At 37.9% G+C, this 22,601-nt stretch overlaps 1 protein-coding gene across 9 annotated transcripts in view; it reads left to right on the top strand.

Moving 5' to 3' along the window:
• The window catches only part of PAK3 (p21 (RAC1) activated kinase 3), a 293,095-nt gene extending 271,974 nt beyond the window's left edge, over nt 1–21,121 (top strand). For 7 of the 9 annotated variants that reach the window (XM_064361702.1, XM_012451743.2, XM_064361706.1 and 4 more), the window contains 3 exons: nt 10,602–10,739; nt 11,071–11,198; nt 14,468–14,542. In XM_064361702.1, the coding sequence (XP_064217772.1) occupies nt 10,602–10,739; nt 11,071–11,169 (237 nt within the window). In that variant the 3' untranslated portion in view covers nt 11,170–11,198; nt 14,468–14,542. Of the gene's footprint in view, nt 1–10,601; nt 10,740–11,070; nt 11,199–14,467 lie in introns of all 9 variants that reach the window. The other 2 variants (XM_012451750.3, XM_012451746.3) reach the window with 1 other exon arrangement.
• Nucleotides 21,122–22,601: the final 1,480 nt, after the last annotated feature.

The following is a 22,601-nucleotide window of genomic DNA, read 5'->3' as shown; positions in this document are numbered from 1 at the left end:
AGTAATGCATGTTTCACAGATCATGTCACAGTCAGCCTGTTTTAATCCTAATGTGGTAATTTGGAAAAGCCTAAAAGAATCAGAGTGCTAGTTCCTTCCTGCACTAATATTCTGAAATAAAACATGAACAAATGTATAATGTTAAATAGTACCTTAGGACTAGAAATTAGTTGTGTGTTAAAGAGAAAATGGGAGGTGAGGAAGTTGATCTACATGTATACACAATATTTTGAGAAGTTTTGTGGGAAAAGGACTGGGAGAAATGGAGCAGAATGGGACCTAGGATCCAGGTCCCCTTGGTCTCCCAGATTTTCTAGCCATTATCTATCTTCATTTCTCTTTGTCCTCATTCCATCAGTGATCTTCTCCTCCCATTGTCCTTTGGCCCCCGTTTTTGCCCTAATTTTTTGTTTTGCTTCCTCTGCTTCTCACAGCTTCTTTCCTCTGCCTTTTGCACCATTTTGCTTTCCCTCCTTTCCTGGCTTTGTACCTACCCACATCCCTACTTCCAAATGCCCTATAATTCCAAACCCTGGGTACTGCTTTGTGTGCCCAGGGTTGCTTCATAAACACAAGCAGTCCCCTTTGCAATTCTTAGTAAGCATTTTTAGTTCTGAAAATGAGCACATGTATTGTTGGAGTCATCAATAATTTATTTTATGGCATTGGTCAGTCCTCTGTGCTTGAAAGGAGCACATTTGGGCTAGGCTAACACCCAATGAGTCAACCCTACCTAAATACCATTTACTATCAACCCTTGTAAGGGGATACATCTATAATAGATTCATTTTAAATGTACTTTTAAGGATTAAACAACAAAACAACAATAACAAATGTCCTTCACAATTTGGTGACCAATGAGAACTTCTATGCAAGACAGGTAGGAAGCTAGATTAGACTAGATTGCTCATTCAGCTATCACACTGAAGTGTTAGGTTGAGTAAGCCCAAGTATGGAATATAATGTTCATTATAATGTGTTGATTTCTTTTTGTATATTTGGCCCCATTTACTCTCTTCTTAGAAAGAAATGGCAGACTCTTTCATGGTATTCGTAAACACACCAGAGGCAGCAATATACTCTGGCTTTTAACCTCTGAAATCCCAGGTCATGAGTAAGCTAAGTCATAAGGTATTAAGTCACTTGTTGCCAAATGTCTCTGATAAAACACTCAAAGTTAGTTGAAAATTCTAAAATGACAAAAGAATCAGAGCAGGAGTCAGTTGCAGGCAACAACCAGCTGTATATAAACATTCAACATAGATAGATATATATATATGTGTGTCTGTGTGTATATGTATATACATATATATGTATTTGACACCCATGGATTCAACCAACCACAAATCAAAAGTATTTTTGAAAATGATGGTTTCATTTGTACTAAACATGGACAGACTTTTTTCTTGTAGTTATTCTCTAAACAATACACTATGACAACTACAGTCACGTGGTGCATAACAATGTTTGGTCAGTGATGGACTGAATATACAGTGGTGGTCCCATAAGATTATAATGGAGCTGAAAAATTTCTGTCACCTAATGATGGCATAATGTCCTAATTCAACGCATTACTCACGTGTTTGTAGTGATGATGGTATAAACAAACCTACTCCTCAAGAAGCGCCTCAGGCAGGTCCTTCAGGAGGTATTTGCAAAGAAGGTATTGTAGCTGAGATTGCAGGCCCCCGCCACCACTCCCAGCTAATTTTCGTATTTGTAGTAGAGGTGAGGTTTCGCCATGTTACCCATGCTGGTCTTGAACGCCTGACCTCAGGTGATCTGCCCACCTCGGCCTCCCAAAGTGCTGGGATTACAGGCATGAGCCACCACACCCAGCCTGTTTCTTAGTTTTTAGCAAAAAAGTTTAAAATGCTAAAAGGAAAACATTTTTAAGATATAAAATGTTTAAGATAAAGATATTTAAAAAGAAAATATTTTTCTACAGCTCTACAGTGTGTTTTAAACTGTTACAAAACAGTCAAAAACTTAAAAACATAAGTTTATAAATTTTTTCAGTAAGCTTAATTTATTATTGAAGAAAGAAAATTTTTAAATAAATTTAGTGTAGCCTAAGTTTATAGTGTTTATAAAGCCTATGACAGTGTATAGTAATATTCTAGGCTCACCCTGAGCAACTTCCAGTCCTGCAAGCTCCATTCATAGTGAGTGCCCTACTCAGGTGTACCATTTTTATCTTTTATACCATATTTTTACTGTGCTTTTTCTATGTTTAGATACACAAACACACTGCATTAGTCACCTACAGTATTCAGTACAGTCACATGCTGTACAGATTTATAGCCTAGGAGCAATAGGCTGTACCATACAGCCTAGGTGTGTATTAGGCTATTCAATCTAGGTTTGTGTAAGTACACTCTATGATGTTCACAAAATGACGAAATTGCCTAATCATGCATTTCTCAGAATGTATTCCCCATCATTAAGCAATGCATGGCTATATTTACATGGTATTTTCATTGTATTACATATCATAAATAATCCAGAGATGATTTAAAGTATACGGGAGGCTGTGCATAGGTTTTATATGAGGAACTTGAGTATCCATAGATGTTGGCATCTAAAGGGGTTCCTGGAACCAATCCCCCATGGATACCGAGGAATGATGTGTGTGTGTGTGTGTGTGTGTGTGTGTGTGTCTGTGTGTGTGTACTAGACACTGGGCAATATATAATACTGTATGAAACTCCTCTACCTCTCTGAGTGGGTACCTGCCCTTTATTCCTCACTTCCAAACAGGCAGAGAATGACTGACCTTAAGAGGGCCGATTTCCTCTGTAGAGGCAGAGGTGGATCAATTAAACCAGTAGCTTATGCACAGCATGCTTCACTTCTTGAAGAGCCCTTGTTTGCCTTTCTAGGAGCACTCCCATCCCAGAGACTGGGAACAGTGAGAGGTGGTATTGTGCAGTGGTGAAGAGCATTAACTCTGGACTCATACTCCCTGGATTCAAATACTGATTTTCCCATTACTAGTTGTGTGACATTGGGCAAGTTCTTCTTCTTATCTCCACAAGCCTCAGTTTCTTCTCAATTGGAGATCAAAATAAAATTTATTATAAATAGTCTATAATAAACTTCAGAGGTTTATTTGTGAATTGCACAAGCTAATAGTAACCATTCAGTAAAAGTTATTTATTAATACTTTCCATGGATATAATATTTATACAGATATCGAGATATCAATGAATAGCCCTTTTACTCTTATAGTTCAGTTGCATTGTATGTTAAGTAGACTTTTGGGGCCAGGCTGGAGCTCTCTCACCATATATTTAATATGATTTCCATGGTGAAATGTGTTTTGCATCTCAAATATTCAGCCTACAAAGAAATGTTTGTACCACACCCTGTCCTCTTTGTAAAGTCTTTATATTGGTGCTGGGGCATCTCATGGTTGCTAACACGTTTCCATGTAAGTCCTCTGGTTTGTTTTCTAACTTTTAACTTAAACTTTATAAAGTGTTATAATGAACTGAAGTCACGAACTAAAGCTTTGTAATTAAGTGGTTAGTCCTGTTGCAAAACTGCCTTAATGACAATTTATTGAGCACATATGGATTGTGTGGGGACTTCTTTGGAGAAATATGGTAACTTCTATGATGACTGCTTTGATCTTTTTTAACTGAGGAAATTGTTAATAAGGTAAATTGGATTATTCCTTCAATTTAGTAACCTAGTTTTTTCTTAGTACTTAGGTAAATTCAGTTGCACATCAGTGTCAGTGAAAACTATAATGTTTGTGTGTTATTACCAAGATATTTAGAGTTATTATTGAAGAATTCAAGAACATCAGAAATTTCTAGGTAATGTGTATATCACAAGGAAGAATGCCACCATTTTTCTGGCCAAAGGTTGTATTTCTAACATTATAAATAAGGTCCGTAAATTATGGAGTGTATATTGCCTCACCTCAGGAAGAAAACAGATTTTGTTAAATGATCTAGTAGAGTAATCAAGACTACCTTCTCTGTTCTAGAACAACCAGAGAAGATAAGGTTCTGAACTACGTTTCAAATTCCAGAGGACACTTGTTTTCTTCCTTTTCTCTATGGATCTTTTTGCATTGGCCATGCTGTGGTCATCTTTTTTCTGGTTTTCCCTCCCTTCGATGATGACATCTCCTTATATACACTATCCGTACAACTCTCTTCCTTCTCCCGCACTGAGCAGTGGGACATCAGAAGTTATCACATGCCAGTCCTGTTCAGCTCAGAAAAGGTGTTATTTTTCATTTTCTGCATATCTTCTTAGATTTTAATATGTGACTTTTAGGTTCTGAGCTTTAATACTTATATATATAAGTCTGTTATAGTCTCAGCTCAGTTAAATTTACACATTTTGGCTATTTCATTCAGCAACAAAAACATTTATTGAACACCTATTTTGAGCATGTTGTCACAAAATTCATAGCTGGTTATGACATAGTTCCTACCTTCCATGGTAGGAACTCACAATTCAGGAAGGAAGACAGACCTGTAAACAAATAAGTATTCAGACATAATACAATGTAAAAATAGATACATAAACCAAGAACTGTTGGAGTTCAAAGAAGGAAATGGCTAACTTCATCTGCAGGGTGACCAACTATCCTGGTTTGCTTGAGATTGAGGGACACAGAACCTTCAGTACTAAAACCCAGGATAGTCTCCAGAAAACCAGGGTGGTTGTCACCATGTTTACCTACCTGGGAGAGATGGAGAAGACTTTAAAGAGGAGATGCCATTTTAACCAAAGCTTGAAAAGCGACTTTACTAGGCACTTAACGGAGATGAGGATAGCATTTTAGGCAGCAATGAAAAACAAAGCATTTCCAATTCAGGGAATGATGAACAAATTGGTGTGAGTAGTATGTGAACTTCAGCCAATGTGTATGTTTGTGGTCGGGCAGGAGAGGAGTTGGGAGATGGGCCCTAGGGTGAGAAGAGAACAGATGGAAACTGGAACTAGAAAGGTGGGCAGGGGCCAAATCATACAGGACTTCCTAAAGAATCTTTACTATATCCTACGAATCAGTGGTTTTCAAACAACTATAATGATCCTCTGATTCCAGTGAATCCTTGTTTGGAAGCATAAATAAATGGAGAAAAATGGACAAATTTTCTGATTGATTGAAAAAGGTATATGGGCTAGGCATGGTGGCTCATGCCTGTAATCCCAACAATTTGGGAGGCTGAGGCGGGCAGATCATGAGGTCAGGAGATCAAGACTATCCTGGCCAATATGATGAAACCCCACCTCTACTAAAAATACAAAAATTATCTGGGTGTGGTGGTGCACACCTGTAATCCCTGCTACTCAGGAGGATGGGACAGGATAATCGCTTGAACCCAGGAGGTAGAGACTGCAGTGAGCCAAGATTGTGTCACTGCACTCCAGCCTGGCGACAGAGCGAGACTTTGTCTCATAAAAGAAAATGGTATGTGTTGGGGGAGAGTCTTAGAATCTCTCCTCCTCTCTCTCCCTCTCTCTCTCTTCTTTACCCTCTTAGCTGCTCTTAAGAGGACTTTTGGAGAGTGCAATTTGAAAACCACATCTGTGGACCATGGGGAGTGACCAAAAATTTCAAAGCAGGGAAGTGAATGACATGATGAGACCTGTGATGAGATAAGATTGTTAAGGAGGACGACTGAAGAATAAAAAGGCTTGAGTAATGGAAAACCAGTTAGGAGGTTATTGTAACCCTGGAACTATCTGAAAGAAACCTGACCTTAAGCAAAAACAATAGGGATAGAGAGAAGTGGGTGGATATGAAAGACATTTCTAAAAGCTGTGTTAACAGAACCTGATAGATGATTTATAATAAGGGTGTGGAGAGGAGAAGATTGTTGGGTGAGGAAGAAGGGGTAAAAGGTGATTATATCGTTTCTTACTTAACATTAAAAGCAACCAACTAGTATATGGGAAATCTCTAGTCTAATTTCTAATAACCAGCTTATTTTCTTTGAGTTTTCACTAGCTCAGATAAAACCAACATGTTATATCACTCACGCCTAGATCTATTGTCCTTAATCTTTATTCATCTAATACTTGACTTTGCTAGTAAAACCCTTTTTGCTGTCATTGTTGTATTGACTACAACTGTATTTGTCTCTCATTATCAAGGCAGTGAGTAGCAATTTTCTTTTTTTACTAAGAGAGTCCCCAGCTTACTCACAGGATGTGTTCCAAAAGTACATTTTTAAGTTAATTATTTGGACCTCAGAGTGCATTTTCCCATAGAAGTGGCATTATACATAGTAGCTTCCCAGGCCACTCTACAAAAGCCAGTTTAGCCCATATATAACTGAAAGTGTGGATTTTTGCAATGGAAATCAGTTGGAAATAATACTGTTGCAATTAAAATGAAAACAATAGTTGCAAAAGAAATGGTCTGGGTCTTTGTTTCCCTCAAAGGGTAGGGCTTGATGAAAAGCAGGTTTAATCCTGGGAAGACAAAGAGAAATGGATGAGGATTTTTGTGGTAATTGGACACTGCAGTTTTTAAACTGTATTTTCTAAATAATGTTTTGGAGGTTTTCAAAATAATAAAAGCAACTATGTTCATTGTAGAAAATTTGGAAAATTTAAAAAAATTTTAAAAATTAAGTCACCAATAATCCTACCATCCAGAGAGAACCAGTGTTCACAAATTGGTGTTTCAACCATTTTCTTACTGCATGCATTGTTTCAATCAGCTCGCCAATAATAATTATGATGCATTCACATCATGAACTATTATGCAGCTCTTAAAATGATGTTTATGAAGAATTTTTAAAACATCAAAAATATTTATGATATAGTATTGGGCAAAAGGCAACCTTGCATTTGATGCCTGTTTAGGGTTGAGGGAGTAGAAGCAGATCAACACTAATCAACCAGGGCAGGAGTCTGCTCTTGGGCTACCAGTCAACATCTCCTACTATCAGACCCACTCCCTAGCAAAAACTACAGCCAGACTTTTTGTTGAAGTTCTGAGGAGGACATAAGGGTTCTTTGAAGTAATGTAGAGGTTTGTAGCACTGGCTCCGCATTATTTCTGACTTTCCTTCAAATTACAGGGCTTTCTTCTCCCTTGATATACTGTCTCACTGGCACTACTCAGGCTTGAAAACTATTAAGATAATTTTTTGGATTCATAAATGGAATGGAAAAAGGACCATGTATTTCCTTAGGTAATTATGCGTAGATTGAAGAGAGATGAGAAGGACTTGGATAGAGAAGATGTGTATGTAGAAGAAGAAAATTAAGTGGAACAGAATGTATTAAGCTAAGAATGGTGAAAGAAACGTGAGAAAATGAAACACTATAGCATGAATACAGATCTACAGAGAGCAGAAATGAGTATGGGAAAGGGAGGAAAGAGGTGTGTTTGTCTAGGTCTGGGCTTGGCTACAGAGCAGGAAAAAAAGCAACAGTGACCTTGGAGACGTTGTAGCCAGCTGAAATGAAAGGGTTTTAGTAGGAAGCAGCGAATGCAATTTGTAGCAACTGATTTTCTTTTAAGGAATAAAAATATTTGTGGGGACAGGTGCTTCAAGCACTAATCATCCAAGAACAAAAACAGTTTGAACTTAATTGACTATATCTGCTATGATTGTGCACTATTCGATTTAACCCAATTAGTGATTTCCTAAAAGCATCCCGTCTCCTTTTGGTCAAAACTGGATTTGTCAGTGATTTGTATTTTGGCATGGGAGTCCTAATAGCTGCCACCTGCATTTCCTGTTCATCAATAAAGGTATTGAAAATTACAAAGGAATGAGAGTTGGAAGAAAGGAAGATATTCATTTCGTAGGGGTGAGGGATGTATTTGCATGTGGGTTTTTGTTTTTTTTTTGAGACGGAGTTTCGCTCGTTACCCAGGCTGGAGTGCAATGGCGTGTTCTCAGCTCACCACAACCTCTGCTTCCTGGTTCAAACAATTCTCCTGCCTCAGCCTCTACATGTGGGTTTTTAAGTGTACAGTACTAGGAGGAAAACCCACATGTTTCTGTGCACTCTAGAGAAGCATATGGCATTGTAATTCTCATACATCACTATGCAAGAGAATCTCCTATGGAATTCTGCGGCTCTTAACGTTTGGTGTACATATGATGCAGAGATTCTGAGTTACTATGTGTGGAGTGGGCTCCAGTTTCTCAGCCAGGGATTCTCATTGTTGGCTGGAAATTGAAATCACCTGGAGAGCTTAAAAATATTGGCGCCTAAGTTCTGCTCCAAGAGGTTTTTACTTAATTTTTCTGGGAGTAAGAACTGGGCATGGGGATTTTCTAACTGTCCCCAAGTGACTCTAATGTGTAGACAAGTCTGGGACCCTCTGGTTTAGCCCATTGCTTAATTACTTGGGTGGATTAAACCAGTTGTTCTTAAAGTGTTGTCCTGGAACCAGCAGCTTCAGATTCACAGGACACATTTGAATGCAAATTCTTGCTCCCACCCCATATTTACTGAATCAGAAACTCTGGAGGTGGCTCAGGAACCTATGTTTTAACAAACCCTCTGGATGATTCTGATGCATGCTATAAAGTTGACACCAACTAGATTAAACAGTTGTTCCTGACTCTTTCTAAAGTGCATCTGTGGGAGTTTCTAAAAAGAAGAGATGTCTTCAAGAGCTGAAGAAAACTGCCCTGCAAAAGGACTTTTATAGAAATAACAATAATAATAATAGAAGTAAGAGTAGAGAAAGGGGAAAGTGGATGATAATTTGCTGCAAAACCCAGGCAAGTTCTGGAGGGAACATGTCTTTATAAGAGTTAGGGGGTTTGTTGTATGGGCTGGTAAAACCCTGACATTACCTGCAGGCAACCTCCTACTTATTTTTCAATGCCCTTTTAAAATGTCAACCTCCTCTGTGAAGCTTTCTCTGAGCTCTGGTGTAAACTGCTTCATCCTTGTATTTACTTAGTGCTTTCTAGTTTCCTTAATTAGCTCTTGGCTCACTGTATTGTAGCTCTCTATATTTCTCTCTTCCTCACTAAATTGTATGATCCTTCAAAGAAAGATCACTGTTTTATTCATCCTTAGGTCTCCAGTATCTAATACACTATCTGGTACATACTAAATGTTCTTAAATTGTTTGCTTAGAGGAGGCATCATGAATGGCCAGCTTTGTTGTATTAAGAACCTTCAGCTGGGCGTAGTGGTGCACACCGATAATCCCACCCAATCGGGAGGCCAAGGCAGGTGGATCATTTGAGGTCAGGAGTTTGAGACCAGACCAGCCAACATGCTGAAACCTGTCTCTACTAACATAGTGGCATGCACCTGTAATCCCAGCTGCTACAGAGGCTGAGGTGGGAGAATCGCTTAAATCTGGGAGGCGGAGGTTGCAGTCAGCCAAGATCATGCCACTGCACTCTAGCCTGGGTGACAGAGCGAGACTCCATCTCAAAAAAAAAAGAAAATTCAAAACATGGATTTACCTTTGTGAATTAATCATAGTCCTGGGTTCAACTCTCTGAAAGTCTAAAGACCTTGATTCTCTCAGGACATCATGACTTGATGTCTCTTAATAGTGGCCTTATACCACAAAGTTCTCAGAGAAATATATAATTATTAGCAACTTACTATTTTACCATGATAATTGTCAGGTGCCAAGACTACCATTGTCAACTTTTTTTCATATTTACTCTCCTCGTAGTTGTACCTACATGGGAAATCTAATTAAAATCAGTAGGGATTCAGCTGCCACAGGGTAAAAGTATTTGAGTTCTTGGGTCCCACAGCTTGCCTCTCATCCAGGCACTGGCATCTTCTGATTCTTTGTACTTTCCTAATTCTATAATGTACTCTCTTCATTCTACATCTACACACAAACATTCTTCAAACAAGATAAGCACTTAGTAATTTACAGTTACCTTCCATTGCACTTTTCCAAGGTTATACACAGGTCAAAATGAATGGATGTATGTGTGTTCCCCAAGTCTTTAGAGTAACAGATTTATAGGCAATCCTTTGGTTTAATTTCCTAGGTACTTAATTGCATATTCATTATATGTAGATTTTTACTGGGTTAATTCTCAGAGGACAACCATATAACCTTATTTTTAAGTTTTTGGAAGGTAGGACACTTCGCCGTCACCTCAGTTACTGCCAAGATTATTATTTTTATTTTATTTTATTTTATTTTATTTTTTGAGAGTCTCGCTCTGTCACCAGGCTGGAGTTCAGTGGCGTGATCTCTGCTCACTGCAACCTCGACATCCCAGGTTCAAGCAATTCTCTTGCTTGAACTACTCTCCTGCCTCCCGAGTAGCTGGGACTACAGGCACGTAACACCACACTCAGCTAATTTTTTTTATTTTTAATAGAGACGGGCTTTCACCATGTTGTCCAGGATGATCTCGATCTCTTGACCTCGTGATCTGCCCACCTTGGCCTCCCAAAGTGCTAAGATTACAGTCATGAGCCACCACGCCCAGCCAAGATTAATCATTTCTAAATGTTATAGAAACTTTGAAGTATATGTGTCATTCTCTAAAGTGGAATTATTAAGACCCAGAATGTAAACCAGAAAAAACTGGATTTGTGACTTCTGTGCCAACCCATGACCTTAATATGTATGTGCTGAATGGATTTTTCTATTTTTTTTTTAACAGGCATTATATCTGATAGCCACTAATGGAACCCCAGAGCTCCAGAATCCTGAGAGACTGTCGGCTGTATTCCGTGACTTTTTAAATCGCTGTCTTGAGATGGATGTGGATAGGCGAGGATCTGCCAAGGAGCTTTTGCAGGTGAAAATAAAATAGGACAATTACGAAGAGAGGCATTATATTGAGTTTTCCATCTCAATGTGTGACAGTTAGAGAGCTCTGTCAAGAGATGTCTAGAGTTAGGTTATTACCATTTTATTTTAGACCACAGGCACATAACTATAGGCATGCATCTAATACATGATTGATTGACATGTTGCCTTTCTTCTGAGAAGTTGGCAGTGTAACCTATAAATCTCTTTTGTTCTTCCTGGAGTCTTATTTTGCAAGGAAAAAAAAAAAAAACAATGTGACCCTCTGGTGTTGGTGTTTTGTTCTAAACTTTACTTGTGCCCCTGGATGTTGTATGCAGGTGCTCTTGGCCGGAGGTAATTCTCTACATAACTATGCAATTATTTCCATGGCATTTGCTACTCTAATGCTTTACTGGTCAAAGCCCCTTTGCTTGTGATGCCAATTGGCAGGCACCTGCTTGCCTGGGTGAGTACCATCCAGTGGTGAGTGCCTCTGTAACCATTTGTCCTTTTCATGGCTCTCAGGGATTAGTATATATGATGAGAAATAATACTTACTATGTACCAAATTATGTCAATAAATTATTTCATTTTTATAACAACTCTATAAGATAGGCATTTGATAGATGTAAAAATTGAGGCTCTCAGCTCTTGAATGGCAGAGCTGGGATATGAGCCCTGAATTGTCTGACTTTCCACCACACATCACACCAAAACCAATTTATATAAAAAAGTCTTTATTTGATAAAGCAGCACATGCCCAGGATTATACACATAGATTCACTTCTGGGGAGTGTTTCTCAGGGACAGGTATGAAGACATTTAACATCTAAGAACAATGACTGCTATTTTTCTTTGTAACTTTGAACACATAAGCCAATTAAACAGAAGGTGCAACGCTTGGTTATACAACACATTAACCACAGATTGTCTGTTCTAGCCTACCCCCTGAAATAAAAATCTGTTCCTGTTGCTTCTGAACTCCCTCCGGAGACAGAGCCACACCCAGGCAAAAAATATGCCACCCTAACTCAGATCATACCTGGGACAAACCTATTTGGAGAAGTTGAAGGGACTACATCTTCTCTTTTCTGCTACCTGCAAGCATTTCACAGGTTATCATAGGGCCCTAAAATGTCAAATCTGGAATAGCCCTTTGTTAATCCTCTAATTAATCCAGCCTCAAATTACAGATGAAAAATCAGCTTTTGAGTGCTTCACTTTCGTATCTTTTCACTCCTCCCACCACTCTACATACACATTCTGATAAACATTCCTCTTACGTCTTCTTGTAAGGATAATTGAAGATATAGGTTCTTTTAAGGTGGATATCCAGCTAAATAGATTATTTAATCAATTATCTAGTTAATTCATTCCCTAACAATACTTTTTTTATATGAACCAGTCAGATAACTGATGCAAAACAGTATTTTGAGTCTAAATTGAATAGTTTAGTACGTCTTTTCATTTTATTAATGTAAGCAATAACCTGTATATCTCCATGAGTCCATGCAACTCCATTCTCTGACTCTAGCCTATTATTGCCATTTTCAAAATTAGAAAGGGGAGAGATGCATGACATTCACCCCACTGGAAGACTGGAGAAAAGACACAGGTCTTGAATATTTGTGTGTCTTTCTGTATGAGCTAAGACTAAGATTCTGTCCATCAATTGGTATTTATTGAGCAACTTCCATTCGTAAAGCATAAGTGCAGTGGGTGATACAAACCTATTAAAAGGCATAATTCCTTCATTTAAGAAGTTCACAATCTTCTTGAGCACATGAAAAGATAATGCAAAGCTGTTTAGCGATTCATTCAAACCAAAGAGCTGTTCAAATAGTAAATGACGTGGTTGATTAGAGAAATACTTCTGTAAGCTAGGGTGATCAGAAAATGTCTGCAAACAGGAAAGAGGACTGTTGGGCCTTGAAGAAGTGATCAGTTTTAGATAAGTTGAAGAAAATAGGGGAAGGGATTTGAGATGGAAGTATTAGAGTATAACCAAAGGTATATGGACAAAGTCTATGGGAACAGAATCTAGAAAGTGTAGCTGAAGTAAAGAGTACGAGTAAAGAAGCTGCAGGAGATAAAACTGTGTTGGGCCTTGAATATCAGGCTTAAGAGTTGGCGCTGTAGGCAGTGGGGAGACATTGAAGATGTCTGAGGAACAAGCATGATGACAGCTTTGTTTGGGAAGATTAATCTGGTAGTATGTAGTAAGAATTAGCAACAGGAAAAAATGGAGGCAGGGAGACCAAAGGGGAGTTATTGTAGTTTGGGATTAAGTTGATTAGGACTGAATTAGAAAAAGCAAGAGATGGTCTGTTGTGGTGGCTCACATCTGTAATCCCAACACTTTGGGAGGCTGAGGTGGCTGGATTGCCTGAGGTCAGGAGTTCAAGACCAGCCTTGCCAACATGGTGAAACCCTGTCTTTACTAAAAATACAAAAATTAGTTGGGCATGGTGGCGTGCACCTGTGATCCCGGCTATCCGGGAGGCTGAGGCAGGAGAATCACCTGAACCCAGCAGGCAGATGTTGCAGTGAGCTGAGATCACACCACTGCACTTCAGCCTGAGCCACAGAGCAAGACTCCATCTCTCTGTCTCAAAAAAAAAAAAAAAAACAAAAAAAAACAAAAAAAAAAAGAAAAGGAAAGAAAAGAAAAAGCAAGAGATAAATGTAAGAGATGTTGAAAAGAAAGTACCTGGTAGCTTATTGCATTTAGAACATAAAGAAGAGAAAGACAAAAGAGGACAAGTGACAGAAGATAATACAATAGCTAACATTTCTTGACCCTATGTAACTTATAAGGGACTGCCACTTACCTCATTTAACCATTTTAATAAACAGATTTAACCTAAGTGCTCTGACTCAAAGCCCCTATAGCTTGCATTATACAAGATTGCCCTGTCTGTGCGACTGTTACATAACATTTTAAATGCTGAATTTAAGGTGATGTAAGAACATCCAAAGGAAATATCCAGCAGGAAAACTAGGACCAGAGTTCAGGAAAGAGATCAGGTCACACATTATGGATTTAGGAGTCATCCCCACAAAGCAGATGGTAGGTTGAAACCATGAAGGAGAATGAGATCTGTAAGAAATTAAATTAGAAAAAGAAGGTGATGACAGCCAAGTTCTCACGAGTAAAAGGCAGGAGGAGGAAGTGAAACCAGGGAAGAAAATGGAGCTGTAATATTGAGTGCACATGCGCATGGAAGAGACCCAATATGGGTAGAATGTCACAGGCTCCTAAGGCTAAATAAACAAATTTCAAAGAAGGAAGGGATATTCACTTTTATTAAGTACTGCAGAGGGGCAAAAAGAGAAATGGTAGAGGCACAGCTATTGGGTTTAGCAGTTAGTAAGCCACTGGTTTCAGGATATAGTTCTTTAATGGTTAACTAAAGACACTTTTTCCAGAATGACAGCTTCTCTAGATAAATGCATCAGTTTAAGAAAATCAAAGAGTCAGACTGTTGCAAACACAGTGAGATTTTACGAGATCCCTTAGAGTTTCTCATTATGCCAGTCAACTTCCAGAAGATTTCATGACATTGAAGTACAAAAACATCTGAAAGACAAAAGCTGGCACCGTTTTTAATTAAATGATACTTAATTGGGTGTTCAAAATATATCTTAATTTAAAAGGGCTGCTTGAAAATGTAAAGTAATATACTTGTTGGAGGAAAGAATTCCAATAATTCCTCTTTTTTCTTCCTTTTGCAGCATCCATTTTTAAAATTAGCCAAGCCTCTCTCCAGTCTGACTCCTCTGATTATCGCTGCAAAGGAAGCAATTAAGAACAGCAGCCGCTAAGACTGCAAGCCTTACACCTCACCATCTCCCTCATGAGTAAGACTGAAATAAAACTCTGCTGCAGGAAAGATGGAAGAAAAGACAGTCAAATGGGGTGGGGGTTCTTTATCTTTCAAATGAATAGAAACTTCTTATAAGCCTTTTTCCTACTCCCTCAGATTATGTAATTTATTTGTAAGCCTGAATCGCAGCCCAAACAGGGCAGCAATGTTGAAGTGACCATAAAGCAGTCACTTCCACCGTGAAGCGAAAGAGCCAGTAGTGAATCCCCTCATTTTGTGCATTCACTTTGAAGAAAAAGGTTTCTCAAAGATGCACACTCCCTCTTCATAGTGTTGTGTTTGTTTTTAAGTTAGAGAGTAGTCCCTCTTGCATTCGAACCTCCTTCAAAACTCCTTACCCAATGTGATGTTTTTCACTTGCATTGTCATTAGATGTCCAGAAAAAAGATGTCAAAATGTTTTTCTAAAAAAAAGAAAGCAAAAACGCAAAGCAGAAAAAAAAATTAAAAAGTAAACAAACAAACAACAAAAAAAAAAGAGCAAGTACTGTGTGAACATGTGGAAGTCCATGCCCTAATAGAGTTGCAATTTTTTATTCTTCTTCTATAGTGGTGACTTGGTTTGTGTACCTATTTTTCTGCATTTGTGTTGGAAAAGGTTTCTTTTAAGACATTTTCCAAAAGTGGAGAGGAATATGTGTGTTCAGGAAGGGCTTTACAAAACTGTATATCTAAATAAAGCTCAAACAGTGAAGTCCTGTCACATTTTCACAATGATGCTTAAAATCTAGTTGAGTAAACCAGGTTGTTAATCTTCTTAATACCTGGAAGAGGACACACTGAAACTGTGACATCCTGCTAGGTGAGTTCAGATTCTGAACCTAGGAAATCCTGATAGGAGAAACCACATTTAAACAAAGATGGGACTTTCTCTGAGAACCAAAACCAGATAAATGTAGAATACTGAAATCCTTGTTGGACATTGAGTAAACAAAGGTAATGATACCTAAATTAGTCCTCTCTTGTGCTTATAAAACATATGCACTGTAAAATAGGCATACCAGGAGGAAATAGTTCCATTAACCAACATTTCCTTATGACACAAATTATTTATTTTGAAAATGTTTAACATTTACAAAAGTTTTTTAAAGATCTAGAGAACAGTGATATAGTAAACATTCAACTCTGTAAGAAATGGGAGGTCGTGAAAGCTACATCCCAATCAATATTTGGCTCTAAGTACTTGTTCCCATTTTCCCTATGTATCACCTGTTTCTGTTTCAGAATACGGTATGTTCATACTTAATTCTTTGGGCTTTTGAATATCAAAAGCATATTCATAAAGATCTTCAAATGCTCTTCCATGGAAAATAATTTTAACTTACAGTCATATTTCAAGAAATATCAGTCCAACAGAATTCCTTTTATGGCTTCAGGAAAATAACAAAATTTGACTATTATTTCACCATACATCTATTTATTAAAAATTCAACAGCTGGCCCTTCCTGAATCTTCTGAGAATAGAAAAATATCTGGAGGGTGTCTGTGTAGAAAAGGATATGCTTCTCTTTTGAGTGTATTGACAATTTTATAAATTACAGAAAGTTGTTTCTCTAAGCCTTTGAAAAGCTAACAATTTATGTTATAGAAGGCTTCTTAATTTGTAGTATTCAAAGAATCTAAACAGAACCTATAAACATTCAGCAAGAAGGGGAAAGAGATTAGTTACTTAGGCCTCTCTCCTTCTTTGCAAAGGTACATCCATCCATTTAACCATCCATGTATTCATTCCTTAAAATGAAAGCACTTTCTTTAGAGTTTCAGCAAAACATTTAGTGTACGTGTTTATGCTTAGGAGATGACCCCACCGGTGTGTTTCCTATTTTCCCTATTGTTTTCTTTGACTGTAAAATTTGGGAGGGGCTTGACCTCCTCCCCTTGAAAACGTCCACATTGGGATAAAACAACAAATGTGGAAAGAAAACGAAATGGTAATATTAATTTGAAGCATACTATGTTATACCTTGCAAAAAGGCATCTGGGCCTGTAATTTTTAATGCTACACTGCTCTAATGAGAGAGAGAGGCCTTAATTTTGATTTCATTTAAATTTTTTCACTCATAGTGCCAGGAAAGTCAATAAAATCCTGGGATGCAAATAAAAACCAGTACATTGGTGACCATGTCCTGCCAGTGGAGAGAGCCCAAAACCTGGTTAGGAAGCCCTGTTCATCAGTTAGCATCCCTTACACGTTGAAAAGGCCTTTTTTGTTATTGTTATTTTGGAGAACTTGGAGCAGTGATCCTTCAGATCACTGTAGGCAGAGAAATGGCTTCTCTTTTATGCTTTCAGTTCAGCATATTAAAAACGAGGAGCCAAGTACTTCTTTACTACCACTTTGTACCAAGATTTGATAATAATATATCCCAGGAGGCATTACTTTTATAAATTTGTACTTATGTAAATTTTCAAATGAGAACAGCTTCTAAAACCCCTTCCTTGTATTGGAGAGTTGTGAATATTTCTAATAAGTATTAGAGAGAAGCTGTTTCTCATGCCACAGTGATGCTGAAGGATTCACATTTGGTACAGTCGAGCAACTTGGACTCCAGATTGTTAACAGTTTATTCTCTTTCCCCAGATTTTTTTTAGCTCATCTTGACACAGGTGAGTCTATCCAAATCTTTAATATTACTAGTGTGCCCTGAGATAACAAGGGCACATCCTCAAATGTTGATTCCAAAATGTCCTGAGATAGGAATAGGGCAGTGGGAAAGTCAGGAAAGGGTGAGAAGCACAGTAGAGATTATTTATTTAAAAAAGAAAAGAACATTAATGTTGTTAGCAAGGATCCAGTGCGTTGTCATAATCCCATGAAGATTGTCGAATGACACAATCCTCTCAAATCAGTCACCATGTTGGGTAATGACTTCGTTCTTGCTGATCTCGTGTATGTGTCATTGTAAATATTTGTGCGTCCATGTTCCATTTTGGCTACTGGATGGCCAAGTCATGTAAGAAAATTTAACTCAAGTATTTATTCTTTATGTTATTCAGATTTCTTTCAGGCTTGTGAACTGCACCTCAATGTTTGAGTTTAACCACCTGATCCTTACATCTATCCCTCCCCGGTGAAGCACATTCCATTGCTAAAAGAAAAAGAAATATGAAATTGCTTCCTGTTGTCTGTATAACTGTTTTGATAGTTTGAGATGTTTGTCTATAAATGATATTTCTCAGCTCAAAGATCGTGTAAATAATTATATTCCTTTGCTTAATGGGTTGTTTGTTTCTAATGAAGCTGCCAGTTCTGAGAGATTCTATAATATCACTTTTAAATAACATAAACAGGGATTACAACTATGGAAAAAGAAATGCATATGGACAAAGACTGGGAACACAGATAATTGAAATCAGTTGTGTTAGGGTGATGGAATTATGTGAATTTTTTTTTTCTTTTAAAAATTTTCTTTGATGTTGTTATAATCATTGCTTTATAATAAACAACAGAAAGGGAACTATAGACACATAGAAAAGACGCCAGAAGCAGATGCCTTCTGGCCAGAGCCCAGAGCATGCAGGGCACAGAATATTTGCTAGTTACAATTATTCCATAGGCTTTATACTTGCCTTGGTGCTGAGGTTGGCACACGCTCGGGTATGGCATGTGCTTTCTTAGGAGACTATTATCAATAAGTTAAAGCTAGGGAAATGTCACTATTAGAACTCCAAACACACTCTTCTGCTTTAAAACAGGCTGTCTGCCCTCTGCTTTGGTATGGTATTCGGGTGTCTGTTTTGTGGTTGCTTTAGACTGAAGGGGTGACCATTTTTAGCCCCCTTAATAACATCTGTTGCAGATACTGCCTTTCTGGAACATTTTAACAGACTCTCAGGTTGAATTTTGGAGGAATAGAAGGATAAAATCCCTAGCTCCCACCATTTTCTTGTCCAACAGGATATTACTATATATCGTTCAAGTAGAATTCTTCTTTTAATAACCAATACGGCAAGTCCCATTGATTTCAATAGAAGTTATGACTTGTAGTTAAAAGCTGACTTTGAAATCATTAAACAAATATTTAGGACCATCTCTGCCTGTTGCCATTCAGTTATAGTTCTGTTAATTTTGACTTGAGATGGTCTCCCTGTGCTTTCGTTTCGCCTAATTATAGGTTGTATGCAGTAGTTGTGATTTTTAAAGAGCAAAGGAGACCATCTAACCAAAGGAGAAGAATTTCCTTCTCACTCACCAAAGAAATTTTAGGTGAGAACTTTAATAATGAGGTAGTCACCTCAGATATGCTACGTAGTTTCACTAAAAGCGGACCCTCAACTAGAGAACTCACTAGCTTTTTACTGGTCATTCGCATTGTAAAAATACTTAGGGGAGTCTTAACCCTGCCATCCCCGGTTGACTCTCTTGGTCTTTATCTGACCTACTTGCAGTTAATATTCAGTTTAAAAAAGGCATGGCCAACAATGCAAGTATCTCCCAGTCTCTGAGCTCTGAACGAGAAGACTGAAATTCAGCATTTGTAAACTGACAGTTTAATAGGCCTGGGATTTGGAGTGAACTCAGCACACAATTCTGAACATATATTTGTATGTGGACTGGGAAGGAAATAAATGGTAACTTGGAAATAATGGAAATATTTCTCCTATCAAAAAATTTTTCATAAAAGATTTGTTTCTGATATAATTTTTCTGTTGGTTAGCTTTTAGGTTTTTCATTCCTTTTCTGATCCACACTCCTTTAAGTAACCAAATGAATATAAACCAAAATGCATTGGGAATGTGTTTAATATTAAACAATGTCCGACTGAATCTGCAAAGGCGGGAACTGAGGTATCACCTTTATGTGCACACCTGTGTGTACAAGTATTCTATATAACTTGTTGCATTTACTGCCACTTAATTAGGTTGAACTTGCAAGATAAACTTTTAGAAACTGGTTAGTGCCATCAGAGTCTCCTTTAGAAGCTGCCATCAGGCAAATGCTATCCTGTAATACCAGCAATAAGGCAGGCATCCATCTGTTCACCATATTTAGTACCCAAGAGGAAATCAATAGCAATAATAGAGAATGAGTCAGATGTAGTGGAATAAATACTAGCCTAGGAAGGAGCCCTGGAGTCTAATATGAGCTTTATTACTAATTGCTGTGAGACCTTGGGCAAGTCACTTAACCTTTCCATGACGTTTCCTCATCTGTAAAATAAGTGTATTGGACTAGATGATCCTTAGGGTCTTTCCAAAAGCTCTAATATTCTACTGTGTTATAGGTTGCCTTGCAAATTCAACCAGCTATAGTGATGGTAAATATCACATGCTTAAGCCTGAGTCTCTTATGTTGCAGTTAAATAAAAGAACTGTGTAACATGATTTTTAAAACTCAAGCAAATGAAGTTCAAAATAATAGGGGATGTTGATAAAACTTGTGGCAGCCTTTCAATTCATTCATAGTTGTTTCGTTTTGTTTTTGCTTTAATGTCCATTTTCTGTTGACTGTTCCCAGTTTTCATTTTCCATACACTCTGTATGTAAAGTCTGGTTTTCATTAAGCTGTAGCCAGTATTTGCCACTACAACAGAAATACACTGTCACACTTGCTAGACTATAACTACTTGGGCTTCTCCTTTCCTGTGAATCAGTGCTGGGCTTTATAGAGTTTAATTCTCAAGTGGCACAAGATGGCAGAGCCCATGCATTTTAATGACTGAGACTACTAAGAGTAAACCTAAACACTTACAAGTTGCAGAGAGAAATGAAAAAGTAATTACATGCTCTTAGCGGTCAGAAGTATTGACAAATTCATTTGTTGGGAACCAAAGATAGCATTTCTGATGACAACTCCCACAGTGATTGGCCAGTTGTATGATGAGTACACTGCTGGAAAGAGGGTAAACTGGGAGTTAGTTAGTGGATGGACCCAATGCCCTGCCTACAGCAGAGTGCCAACCAGCCCTGAGTGCAAAATTCAAGTTCAATATGTGTGCTTGTGTATGGTGTGCTTTATGGACCTGCAAATACTTATTGATTACTGATGATAAGATCTCACAGAATCCTGTAACTATTAATGCATTGAGTTTTAAATCTCAGTACATCAGCCAGGAGGAGCCAGATCACAAGTGTAGTGATGTCTACTGGGATTATACTTACAACATCTACGCAAAACAAGTTGAGGATCTACATTTTCATTGTTTATCAGAATTGTATCTCATTTGGCTGTGCATTACTTTTGTCAAAATGTGTTATCTGTAAACCATGTGTAGTGAAATTCTTCTGTAACTTTGGATTAAAGGTATTTATGGTCTTTTTTTTGTTGATTTTTAAGTAAGTTATTTCTTTTGTAGACCTGCTGATGGTATGGTTCCATCCTTTTGGCCTCAGCATCCAATCTTTTTAAGGATTTTTGTTTCCAATATTGTTATTTTAAATTGTGGTTGAAGCAATAGAAAATTGAAATATGGATTGTGCATGACTGTGTCTTGAGTGTAAAAATATTGCAGTTTGAAACTTGGACCTAAAGTATTGCAAATAAAAATGACAAACATCAATGAGCTAGTGCTTCTGTCTTCTGTCACCTTCCCATCCACCCCCTTAGCATTGACCATTTTACCTACTTCACAGGTTGGAGGGTATATCACTGTCTCATAGGTCTGGAGGCAGGGAAATTCCCAGACTTGTGACCAATACAGGAAATGCCCTGAAAATTCTGCTACTAAATAACTCAGACGCAGATTCTCCATCTGATGTTTACATGGAGTAGCTCAGAGAGACAAATGTGTATATTCAATGCAGGTCAAAAGCCTTGTAGATCACAAATGTAGATGAAGGAAACCCACCAAAAGAAATCACATGTAGTAAATAGTTTGTTTTTGATCATCTTTCTTGGAAAATTCTGAGCATGCAAAACCATCTGCACAACGTTTAGTTTTGTCTTATATCTGATACCAAAGTCCAGAAGTCACAGGAGGCATTCCAACCAACATTACTGAAAACCTTCATTCACTAATTTGCTCATGCATTAGAAAGCATTTATTGAGCTCCTGCTACATATCAGACACTGTAGACATTTCTATTAAAGATAACTTTGCTTTGAAAAGTTACTCTTAAATGTGACTAAATGACAGTAAATCTTGTTAAAAGCTGCTAGATGTACCTGTTTGTTGGAGGCTCTTTTGAGTCCTCAAGACTCAAGACAAGGACACCAGCAATTTGATAAACTGGAGGTTTGTTCCACTAGTATTACTTGTGCAGTGGACATAGTACTCCTTCTAGAGCATGTGTATATAATTTTGTACCTTTGTGTGAGTGCATACACAATGGTACTATATTCTCTACAAATGGATTCCATATCTTACCAAATGTTATTTGGTTGTTTTCTAGTTCACTGTACTTACATGCAAGCTTCAATTTTCTCACTTAAACTCTTCATATTGAAAGCCAAAAAGACATTTCCTGTAAATATGAGTGGGCAAGTGAATGAGAATTCCAGTAGCTAGGATTTAGCCAAGTTTTCTACTGTCCATGTACACAATTACTGCACTGCCTTCTTACTAACAAGCTCCTGCTAACTAGCTAACAATCCTCACACCCTTCCAGCCTTTCTTGCCAGGTTTGCTCCAACTATTTTTCTATTCTTATTAAGTGAAGTAGAAATACTGTTTATAAGTTAGCAAATTACCAATATCTTCTATCAAAAAATAAAATTTGAAGGCATTTTCCTTTGTCACAATGACTTGGAGGAGCAGGGCCCAAACAATGACAAATACATTATTCCACAGCTCAGCCTTATAAGCATGATTGCTGGAATTCTAGTCTTATCCAAGTTCCTTACCTCCTACTGAAGTGAGGAGGGGCTAATACCTGAAATGTCCCACAGATTATAGTTGTTCTCCACATCCCATGAGGTCTTTGCCCCCAAGCACTTGGGTGGCATCTTCTGGCTTCCCACGTACCTGTGGGAAACACCACTACTACCACCACCCTCTGCTAATCCCATACCTGTGTCACTGTGCAACTGCTCCTGTGTTTGCC

This window comes from Aotus nancymaae, unplaced genomic scaffold (assembly GCF_030222135.1).
Source record: "Aotus nancymaae isolate 86718 unplaced genomic scaffold, 86718_ANA_hifiasm-v0.15.2.pri h1tg000004l, whole genome shotgun sequence".
In the NCBI taxonomy this organism is placed as follows: domain Eukaryota; kingdom Metazoa; phylum Chordata; class Mammalia; order Primates; family Aotidae; genus Aotus; species Aotus nancymaae.
This window is presented reverse-complemented; position numbering and strand designations above follow the sequence as displayed.